At 43.1% G+C, this 12,195-nt stretch overlaps 1 protein-coding gene across 1 annotated transcript in view; it reads right to left on the reverse strand.

Annotated features, from left to right (window-relative positions):
* PGBD5 (piggyBac transposable element derived 5) overlaps positions 1-12,195 on the reverse strand; it is a 263,507-nt gene that overhangs the window by 153,994 nt on the left and 97,318 nt on the right. Inside the window, exon 2 of the mRNA XM_088472489.1 lies at positions 8,045-8,472. Within this exon, the coding sequence (XP_088328615.1) occupies positions 8,045-8,472 (428 nt within the window). The remainder of the gene's footprint in view (positions 1-8,044; positions 8,473-12,195) is intronic.

Below are 12,195 nucleotides of genomic sequence, written 5' to 3' on the forward strand. Positions count from 1 at the left end.
TTCGGCCCTCCGACCCACCATTATGTTGTATAAACAGGACATGCACACTTTAACAAACTAATCATTTCAGCGCCAGGGTCTGCCACATGACTGTGGCTGAAATGATTGGTTTATTTGGGCTCCCACAAAACAAGCTGGCAATTAATCTGTCCCTGCACAAACTGGCTCTACAGAGGCAAGATGTCGTCCTCATTCTCTTCATCCACCGATTCCTCACCCTCTTCAGTGTTGTGTACATCCTCATCCTCACAGAGTATTAATTCGTCCCCACTGGAATCCACCACCACAGGTCCCTATGTACGTTCGGGAGGCTGGTCTCCCTGGAAGAATTGATAATTCATTTTGATGAACATCATCTTCACAACATTTTATGGAAGCAACTGTCATGGCTTGGCGTGCACTTGGACCCGGAGTAGAGTCGGATGATGAATGAGGATTCGTTTGCTAGTACTTGAAAGCAGCCAGCCTTAGGGGAGTATGACTCATGAAGGAGTGGTACACGACGGGATCAGAACTAGACTGCGAGACACTGGCGGAACTCAGAGACCCGGGGTAGGCTGGGTAAAAGCAGGTAGTCGGGATCAGGAGACAGGTAGTGACAGGAGCAAACCGCACCAAGGCTGAGAGGTGACTCTGCAGAAACACACTGGTAAAATGGCACTTTAAATGAGCAAGGGAGCACAGAGAACTAGCTCACAGCATACGCTGTGATAGACGTTGCACTGGCAACTAAAGAGCCCCTTGACAGCCCTTTAGTACCCTCAGGTAGTGCAGGATTGGTTGCTAGCCTCCCCAGCCCAGACTGAACCTGATTGGCCAGAAACGACATGTGACCCAAATCCAAGATGGCCGCGCCCAGTGGTCACCGCGCGGAAGCGCTGCCGGTCTCAGCCCCTCTCACCTGCCTCCAGATGGAAGCCCTTGGTCTGTGGAGACTCACAGCACCCAGCGCTGTTCTCCAGGAACCTGCACCTCTGCTGGAAACGCCATGCCACAGCGCCCGGAGCGGTAAGCGCCGCGATCTCGGCAGCCTGTCACCCCTGGTCATGACAGCAACCTCCTACGCCTTTCGCTGACAAGGTTCATGGTTGCACTAAACACTCTTTCGGAGCACACACTGGAAGGGGGGCAACTCAGGTAAAATAGAGCCAGTTTGTACAGGGGCCTCCAAATTGCCTCTTTTTCCTGCCAGTACAGGTACGGACTGTCTGACATGCCTACTTGGATGCTGTCACCGATGTAATCCTCCACCATTCTGTCAATGGTGACAGTATCATATGCAGTGACAGTAGACATGTCAGAAATTGTTGCCAGGTCCTTCAGTCCGGACCAGATGTCCAAACTCGGTCCTGCCTGCCCTGCATCACTGCCAGCGGGTTGCTTAGGATACCTAAGTTGTTTCATGGCAGCCCCAGTTGCGGGAGAAAATGAAGAAGGAGCCGTTGACATTTCACGTTCCGCATCAGCTGACAGTGTTTTCACCAGCAGGTCTTTGCACCTCTGCAGGCTTTTGACGGCCGGAAAGAGAGATACCACATAGGCTTTAAACCTAGGATCGAGCACGGTGGCCAAAATGTAGTGGTCTGATTTCAACAGATTGACCACCCTGGAATCCTGGCAAAGCGAATGAAGGGCTTCATCCACAAGTCCCACATGCAGAGCGGAATCGCTCCATCTTAGCTCCTCCTTCACTTTCTCCAGCTGCTTCTGCAAAAGCCTGATGAGGGGAATGACCTGACTCAAGCTGGCAGTATCTGAACTGACTTCACGTGTGGCAAGTTCGAAGGGCTGGAGAACCTTGCACAACACTGAAATCATTCTCCACTGCACTTGAGTCAGGTGCATACCCCCTCATTTGCCTATGTTATAGGTGGATGTATAGGCTTGAATGGTCTTTTGCTGCTCCTCCATCCTCTGAAGCATATAGAGGGTTGAGTTCCTCCGCGTCACAACCTCTTGCTTCAGGTGATGGGCAGGGTCAAGAGTGTTTGCTGACACTCCAGTCTTTGGCACGCAGTCGCTGAATGGCGAAAGTGGGCAGAAATTTTTCGGGCCACCCAACGCGTCTCCTGCACGCCCCTGTCGTTTCTCAGAAAATTCTGTACCACCAAATTTATTGTGTGAGCAAAACATTGGACGTGCTAGAATTTGCCCAGATGTAATGCCCGCACAATATTGGTGGCATTGTCAGATATCACAAATCCCCAGGAGAGTCTAAGTGGGGTAAGCCACTGGGCGATGATTTCCCTCAGTTTCTCTAAGAGGTTGACGGCGGTGTGCCTCTTACTGAAACCGGAGATACACAGCGTAGCCTGCCTTGGAATGAGCTGGTGTTTCTGAGATGCTGCTACTGGTGATGGTGCTGTTGTTGCTGCGTAAGGTGATGCATCTAGCCAGTGGGCTGTCACAGTCATATAGTCCTTAGTCTGCCCTGTTCCACTTGTCCACATGTCCGTCGTTAAGTGGACATTGGGTACAACTGCATTTTTTAGGACACTGAGGACACTTTTTCTGACGTCTCTGTACAGTCTCGATATCGCCTGCCTAGTGAAGTGGAATCTAGACGGGATTTGGTACCGGGGACACACTACCTCCATCAATTGTCTAAATCCCACTGCACTAATGGCGGATACCGGACGCACATCTAACACCAACATAGCAGTCAAGGCCTTAGTTATCCATTTTGCTTCAGGATGACAGCTGTCGTACTTCGTCCTCCTCGCTAAGGACTGTTGGAGGGTCAATTGTTTAGTAAAAGTAGTGGTGTTCCTACTTCCTCTCTGGAATGATGAACGACTCCCAGCAACAACAGCAGCAGTGGCAGCAGTAGGCGTAGCAATGCAGGATCCTCCGGCAGAATCCTGGATAGGAGAGTGAGTCATGCCAGTGACATGGCCTGCAGGACTACTATCGATCCTGACTAAGGAGGAAATTGACGAGGAGGGAGTTGATGGGTGTGGTTTGCAGGCGCTTGGATACAACAGGACAAAGGAATTTAGATGTCCCTGGACTGCTTACGGTCTTAGCCAAAGTTTCTGAACTTGACAGTAACTTTTTATGAACGCGCTGCATGTGACGTATAAGGAAGGATGTTCCTAGGTGGTTAATGTCCCTACCCCTGCTTATTTCACCTTTACATATGGCAAGACAGTTGTTGTCCGGATTTGGATAGAAATATTTCAAGACCAAAGCGTCCGGCTCTGAATAAAGGCCACAATTCACAAACACAGTAATTTTTTTTTTTTTCTTTGGAGTGCACTTTTGGGGTTACAGCACCCTTTAACAGACGAGCCAGCCGGCCCTTGATTTATGACACAGGCACATGCTTGGCGTTACTTTGTTGATGCACGTGCGGCTACAGCGCACACAATTCACAAACACAGAAAAAAATAATTGTTTTTTTGCACTTGGGGGTAACACCCCTGATGGAAGATCACCCCCTGGACAACACTACAGCATCCCTATAGGACTACAGCCTTTATGGGACACTGCACAACACAGCCCAGCAAGCCCCTATAGACTTTGGAGTGGACACAGCCACTATGGACAACTGACTGCACAACACAGCTGAGCCAGCCCCTATGGACAACAGCAGCACAACACAGCCCAGCCAGCCCCTATGGACAACAGCAGCACAACCCAGCCCAGCCAGCCCCTATTGACTTTGGAGGAGTGGACAAAGCCCCTATGGACAACAGCAGCACAGCACAACACAACACAGCCCAGCCAGCCCTAACTCCTACCCTCCCTCTTCACTGTCCACAGCCGGAGTGATAAATGGCGCAGACGCGGGGACCTTTTATAGAATCCAAAACCCGCAAGATCCGACAGCGGGATGATGACGTTTTGCCTCGATTTCAGATCCGAGTCAGGCGGGAAAACTCAAGCCTGACTCGGATCGGGGGCCTCGGGAGGGTTCGGATTTCAGAAATCCGAACCCGCTCATCCCTAATATATATATATATATATATATATATATATATATATAAATATATATGTATATATACACAAATTGTACATAGATATCTGTATCCATTGTTTAGTGATATCTTTCGTTTCTGTTCTAACAAGATTCAAAAGTAGATCAGAGGCTGTGGTGGTTTGAGATTTGTGTTTGTCAAATTAAATTAGGGAACGATGACTATCATCCTAGGCCATAGTTGTTAACTTTTGGCAACTATAGTGGGCGTGGTGCCATGAATTTCATCAGCATGGACATTCACTGCAGAAGTGGTCTGGATGCTAGAAGAAATTTTACGCCCATTCCGGGAATGTAGATAAGTACTTAATTAATGGAAAACGACAGCACTGAAAATTTGAAACAATATATACCAATAAAATTCTGATTAATAATTTCATATTTATACATAGGTCAATACTAATAAAATACTAATAATCACTCAATTTAAAATAACAAAAAATAAACATATAAGTGTATATCCTGACCAAATTCAGCAGATATTAAAGAGTGAATTTTAGCATCTGCTACTTGTATCCAACATAAATGGAGCAATCACATCACATAGGGAAGCAGCCGTATAGTATTAAGGTCAGCCTCACACTTCTACTTCCACATTAAAATGGATTGTCTAGGGGACTTGGTAACACAATTCTCTTTTATACAGAAATCTTTAATTCTTAACATGTACACTACTGGTCAAAAGTTTTAGAACACCCCAAGTTTTCTAGTTTTTATTGAAACAATGCTTAATATCTCAATGTAGACTGAAGCTAAAGCATATAACAAATGAACAACTGGAGATAAAAATTAAATCTTAGAATAAAGTAGCTAACTTTTGCAGATATAACCACTGAACACACTCTTATGCTGGCCATACACGCTACAATTATCGGGACGATCTGCCCGATATCGGCGGATCGCCGCGATAATTGTAGTGTGTGGGGGGGCGACCGAGGGTTAAATATTGCTCGGTCGGGCATGCTGGATTGTCCAGCATGCCCGTCCGATGCGATATTTCCCGGTAAACTGTCGGCCGCATCGGGCAGTGTATGCCCAGCGCAGCCGACAGAAAGAAAGACATTTCCTGTGTTCCGTCCTACGGAAGGAACAGGGAAATGTCTCCTCCCCTGGGGGCGGAGCGCAGATGTCTGCCGAATACACTATGAGAGAAATCTCACAGTGTATGCCGCCGACTTCTGCGGCTGGCAGCCGGCCAGATAAAATGTCTGTCGGTCTGACAGACATTTTGGCCCTCATTCAGAGCCGTACGCTCTGAGCAGAGCGCACGCTCTGAATGAGGGCCGGGCTCCATTTTCATGGAGCGTCCTCCTGGACGCTCGTATAGCTGTGCGTCACCACCCACAGGCTATACGAGCGTGCATTGTGATGGTCGCGATGGTCGTGACCATCGCGACCATCGAATTTGCGAGCCGGAGCCTGCGGTTGAGGTTTTCAACCGCAAGCTCCAGAGTGATTTTGGCTCTATCAGAGCCAAAATCACTCCCACTGACATCACTAGTGATGTCAGTGGGCCGGCTTTTGACGGGAGGCGTTCCCGTGGGAACGCCCCTGTCAGGGAGGCACGCCCCTGGCACACCCACCAAAGGGGGCGTGCTGTCAATCAACATTGACAGCACGCCCCCTTTGATCGGACACAACGAGCGAAGGACTTTCCTTCGCTCGTCGCGTCTGGCGCATGCGCACGACGGAGCTCCCTCCGTCGTGCGCATGCTCAGTCGATAACATCGACCCACTTGCGAGCAGACAGCCGCTCGCGAGTGGGTCTGAATCAGGCCCTTTATCTGGTAGTGTATGCCCAGCATTAGCATTCTATAATGGAAGTCAAATATTGTTTTGGAAGTTCTTCACAACACTGTTTCAGAAGTTTCCACAAATGTGTTGCACTTTATAGGTTGCTATTTCACCCTTCTGTCTGATTAATCTTAAACCTACACAATGGAGTTTAAGTCTGGAGACTGTGTTAGCCATTCAATGATTTCAAGCCAACTGTCTTGTTCTTTTCCACAAAGGTAGCTTTGACATAGAGATATGATTTGGGTCATTAACGTGCTGTAGGATGAACCCTTGTCTAACTAGGCATAGACCAGCGAGTATTACATGGTGCTGCAAAATGCTCTGGTAGCCTTTTTGTTTCAGGGTGCCATTCGGGTTCCAGCAATAGACCCATGGACATTTTCTCTTTTATGTTTGACAGTTGGTGTCAAAGGGGTTTATTTACTACATGGAGTATTTTGCTATTGAATGCATTGCATTGTTAAATGTGGCGCTTTAAGTTGCCAGGAAGCAGCATCTGCTTAATAAACCCCACACACTGAGGTACTATTCTTTTGCCTACATTACAACATATAAAAAGCATGTGAGATGATATCAAATTTAGATATTTTTTTTTTGTCACCCCATAAGATCTTTTTCTCGTCTTCAGTAGTCTACTATTGCTTAATGGCTCAGGCAAGCCTCTTTATCATTGCTGCAGAAAGCTGTAAGTTCCTAACACATTACTTCCCTGAAAAAGTTATTATTATTTTTTTTTATAAGTCTGAAACCACATTATTTTTCAGGTTATTGTACTTAAATTGTTTAAATTTCAACAAAAACTGGAAAAATGTGGGTTTTCTAAAACTTTTAACCGGTTGTGCATGCATATTAATCATACATGCCTTCATTATCTATTTCCCCTCCGAGATCTATAAGGTCTAAGTGAGGGATAGGTACGGGATGGCGGCGCTCAGGATCCCGGCAGTCAGAATCCCGATGCCGGCATCCCGAAAGTGTTAGGATACCAACACTTCTCGGTCAGCATCCTAACCCTCCCTCCCCGATGCCTAACCCTACCCACCCCCTACAATCTAAACCTTACCTCCCCTTTCTCAGACCCTAAACCTAACCCTCCCCCTTAGTGCTTAACCCTAACCATCTCCCTAACCCGAGTACTTACCTACGGGATCTCGGCGGCCGGGATGCAGGCGTCTGCATTCTGGCTGCCGGAATCCTCACGGTGGGAATATTGACTGCAATCCCCTATGTGGGATATCCAGACAGCATTGTGAAGTAACTCATGTAATCACTGCTTCTACCATCACAACACAATGCTGTAATTCATCCCATTGCATAGCATGGCGCGTGACCATAATGATGCAATGCGCAACAAGACGCGTTATCAAGCCCCCAGTCTAATTGATTATGATGAAAATATCTAAAATCATTAATTATATAAGTATAAAATCTCTAAAAAGTCCTACAGTAAAAATTGCATTTAATAAACATTAAATACACTTCATAATTTAAATAAACAAAATAATTTGACAGCTACTAATGCAATTGTTGGGTAATTTTGTTCATAAATGCAAATCCGCAGGCAATATTAAATAAACTATAAAAACTAGAGATGAGCGGTTCTGTCCTACTCGATTACGTTCGGATCTGGAAAACGGCACCTTATTGACTATCTGGCTGTCGTGTTTTGTATAGCCAATGAGGTAAATCAGAACTTGCGGTAATTTTGGCGAAAAAACCTGATTGAAACCAAACCACTCATCTCTAATAATAACATATAATATTAATATAATGAAATTAAATTGACATAAAAATCTATTTTGTAGACAAATCCATTATTAGCAAGCATTAGCCACCTGACTTTCATTCTGTATTAACATCCAGTAAGTGGTTAAGTTCTGAAAAATCAAACCTTCTTTATTTTACGGACTATAATATAAACCCTTCAATTATACAAATATAAAAGCATATGTAGTGCAAACTGCATCTGTGACATTAATAAAGTTGGTGGGGGAATATTGTAGTTACCAGTTTGCAAAAATGTATCTATTTGTGCATCACAATAAAAAAATGATTATCTCTTGAACATGCTGCTTTATATCCAAAGTAGATGATCGTTTACTTCATGCTTTCTTATATACTGTATTAACAGATAATGTACGATTTTATGTATTTCTCCAATTTTCAAATCATCTATATTGCTAATAATGATACTAAATTCTATAAGAAAACATATGCTCAAATAATACATATATATATTTTAGCTACAAAGATTCTCTATATATTTACCTGCGTTTGTGAAGGCCTGAAAGATGAGTCAAAGCAATTCTGCAAAGAGTTAAGGAAGGGCTGAATTTTGTAGAGGCTGTGAGTTGTCTGACTTGAGCGGAAGGCCACAATGTGGAAGAACTTCAGAATCTTCTCAAATCGTGATTGTGTCATAATAACAGCTATACTCTTGTTACTATAAAACCCACTGCTCCATATGCTGAGCACAGACTCACAATGCTGAGTGCTAGTTGATATCATGTAGCCCAAGAAGGCTTTCATTTCTGCAAGAGTGACATCCTCCCAAGCATCTTCACAACCAAATCTCTCTTGAAACTTCTTGGCATACATATTTGTCTGCGTCACCATGTTTTTAATTACATTATCAGGAACAAAGAGTTGAAAAAAATCCATTGCACTGGAGAGAGAGGACATTTTACGTGTGGGTCCTGCAAACAAACATAAAAACATTTGATATAAAAATGAGTTATTTAACAAAACATGCACACTTTGTCAATTTCACTAAATAGAAGTACAATGACATGAATTAAACACTAGTATCTGAATAAAAAAATGTTTCAATTATATTTGTTTTCTTCTTTATAACAAACTGCAAAGGGGAAGTTCACTGAGATCATTTTATTTATAATACTTATTTCTAAGTAGTATTTTACAATTGGCAAGCTTCATATGTGGAAGGTGCTGAATACCTATTTACTACCCCTCATAATGTTGTTTGTCAAGCAGTTCATTTAAGCTTGTACTGTTCTCCTTCCATGCAACTCCCTTCTTTCCTTATTGCTCCACTCATTATTGATATTCAGTTTGATTTTCATATAGCACTGTGATGCATTCCTATGTGGTTTCAGATATATTTTATTTAGTTTAGAAGATGTGAGAAAATCTACAAAATGCAACAGTGTAATACTGTACAATTAGAGAAATCAATAAGACTAGTGAAGTACCCTCTAGTGAAGCATATACAGTACATTCTAAGAAAGGCCGAGGGAAAGTGTTTGCCTTATTGCCAGAAGAGGGAGAATCCACAAATATAGATGCTAGTTAACTTAAATACCCTTACTCGACTGTTGCTGGTTAATTGCCTTTCTATAAACTCTTTAATTTTTTCCAAGCCCTCCAATCAGCAATGGTATCAAACAACGACACACAAAATGAAGAGAACAATATCTACTGCACTAATGCCAGTAATTCAGTATAAAAATGATTTAATAATTGCACTCACAATATAACATTTAAAAACATGTAGCAAGCTTTTCCGCACAAAGGAACTCATACCAGAACACAGCTAAACAGAATCATATAGCAGGTTCTTTATGCAGATGGAATAGCAGATCCTAATGACAACCATCTGTCATCCCTGTTGTGGGTGTTTAGAAGTGTGGCTGTAGCCTCATATACTGGATGTGTTTTGACACATTTCAACAGGCAAATCCTGGACTACAATTGTATCAAACTGTGGCCAGAAACTTTTCACTTCACTGCATTCAGTATTAAGCTTGCATTCTTATTTCATAACTATTTACAGCCAGTGTTCTTCTATTATACATTTCAGTCCACTCTAAATCATTCTCCTATACACTTTGGTTTTGGAACTGAAAGCCCGAATAGAGCTTCACTGAATATGCACTATTCCACATTCTTGTTAAGAGGAGCAGAGCCAGGCCCTCTTTACTGCTGGGCACATGGCAGCCATTGGTGGTAGTTATACCACTGAAGTTAACATTTGATTATCCCCTTCTTGCCCTCTAGACTTGCCATATTAAGCATTATACAGTTTTTTTTTAACAAGTGCAAAATATATTATTACTTTAGTCTACTCCTGTCTGGATCCCCCATGCATAGATCCTGATTTAGAGATCAGAGCAAATCAAAAGAGGAGCAAAGAAGTAACCATTTGATCCTGGAACAATCCATGAAGTGAAGCAAATGTATTTATTTTTTGAATGTAGGGCAAATACTGGCTCCATTTTGCATACAGCAAACACATACTGAACATACTAGGCAACTTTTTAAAAAAACTGAAATCATGAATAAAGTTACAGCCAATTCTCCAAAGCATTTCAAATTTGTCCCATCTGCAGTACAACATTGTTTTGCCAAAGTGCTCCTTTTTGTGTTTTGCTCCTAACTAACCTTGGGTGCAATTAAACCAGAAAACCAAAAAGTCTCAGTGTGAATGTTCTTAATTTGTCCAAGTAACAAATTCCTAGGAAAAACAATAATAGAGACTGCCCAGTAAAACATCATTAATCACAATTTAATTGATGCAAAGTTCAACTGTAAATGATCAGAAAAGTACATGCAAGGTTATAAAACTTTGATTTCTGGTAATATCACGCATTTCGTGTGTTGCTGCCTGATTTTTAAAATAAGGAAACATACTGTAATTGAATGTACATTGCATTGCATTACATTTATATTTAAAGATAATAATACATTCCAATTTTTATTAAAAAATATTTTGTTAAACCATAAAAAACAACCATATAAAATAGTAATATTAATGAAATGGTCATAAAAGTAAACAGCAATACACATCTTTCTTTTGGTTAAAAGTAGTAGTAAAAAGGTCATAATAAATAAATATCAATGGTAAGATAAAGTATTAGACTAAATGGCTTTATTTTATTATACCAAGTCGTATGTAAAAATCAATAATTTACAAAATTTTATAGACTATAAACAAACAGCATGATGCATATTGAGAACCTTTCCAATGGTAAGAAATACAAATTGTTGTATGGATCAGGACAAGTGTGCCATGAAGAGCATAGAAATAAATAAAACCATATGGAGTGTATATCAACCAGTAAACAAATCACTGGTGCATGTAGGATACATTTAATTAATCTAAAAATATATATCAGTGGAATATTTATTTAAAACACGGAGGCAAAAAGATCTTTAAGTGTACACTGGGTTTGCAAATGCAAGGAAAATAATTAGGTAATCTTAAAGTGTTGTAACCTGATAAATTTCTACTTGGGATTGCATGATTTTGTAATTTCTTGTTTAACCACTTGCCTGGCATGGTCGCATCAGATGCGACTACAACAGGCTGGGTTTTCCCTGACAGTCAGAAATGCCCAGTGGACGGCTGCGGGAAGCTAATTTTCCATCAGCCGCCTATCCTACAGGGACCTCCCCTTCCTTCTAGGCTACACCTCGGACTGGTGCCGATCACTGCTGATCGGCAGCCCGGTGGCACCTCTCACCCGGTGTCTGCAGAGAGAAGCAGCCGCCGGGGAAACAAGCTGCCAGCGGCGCCTCCCCCTTCTCTGTACCCGGCAGCTGCAAGGAGAAGCAGCCGCCGTGGGAAATGAGCTGCCAGCAGCACCTCGTCCTTCTCTGTACCCGGCAGCTGCAAGGAGAAGAAGCCACCGGGGAAACACGCTGATAGTGGCCCCTCCACCCTCACTGAACCCGGTGGCTGTAAAGAGAAGCAGCCACCAGGGAAACACGCTGAAAGTGGCCTCTCCACCCTCACTGAACCAGGAAGATGCAGCCATGGGGGAAACATGCTGCCATCGGCGCCTCCCTCTACACAGATCCCGGCAGCTGCAGGGAAATGCAGCCACAGTGGAAACAGGCTGCAAGTGGCCCTCCCCCTCACTGTACCTGCAGAGAGAGCAGCTGCCTGGTATAAGCCAGCCCCACAGTTTGTACAGTATACCCAGGCAGCAGCCACCGAAGAAAGCCAGCCTGCCTCCACCCACTGAATAGCAGTCCCTAGTGATGACCATCGATGTTTTCAAGCATCGATGGTGGCTGGCTAATAACTAATTGATGGATAAGTGGGGTTTCTTCAACAGGAAGGAGCTTAGTCCTACCCCTGGCACCTGCTAAGCCCCTTCCCCATTTTTGATTGGCCCACCGCAACCCCAGCAGTCGGAAAAATCGATCTTATGTGGAACTAAACCATCGATGATTTAATGTAATCAGCCATTGATGGTACATCCATTGATGGTCATCACTACAGTAAACCATAGAAATTGCTATTTTTATGGTATACTGTTTAAAAAAAATTACACAAAATGTTTTTCTTAATAAAATTGTTTTGGATAAGTTGTAAATAGATCTTCTTGACCTAATTCAATCAGAAACAACAACTTCTGAGAGGTGTTTGGAGAAATAAAGGTGTCAGTTAAGTG

Source organism: Taudactylus pleione, unplaced genomic scaffold (genome assembly GCF_031769625.1).
Source record: "Taudactylus pleione unplaced genomic scaffold, aTauple2 ptg000125l, whole genome shotgun sequence".
Lineage (NCBI taxonomy): Eukaryota > Metazoa > Chordata > Amphibia > Anura > Myobatrachidae > Taudactylus > Taudactylus pleione.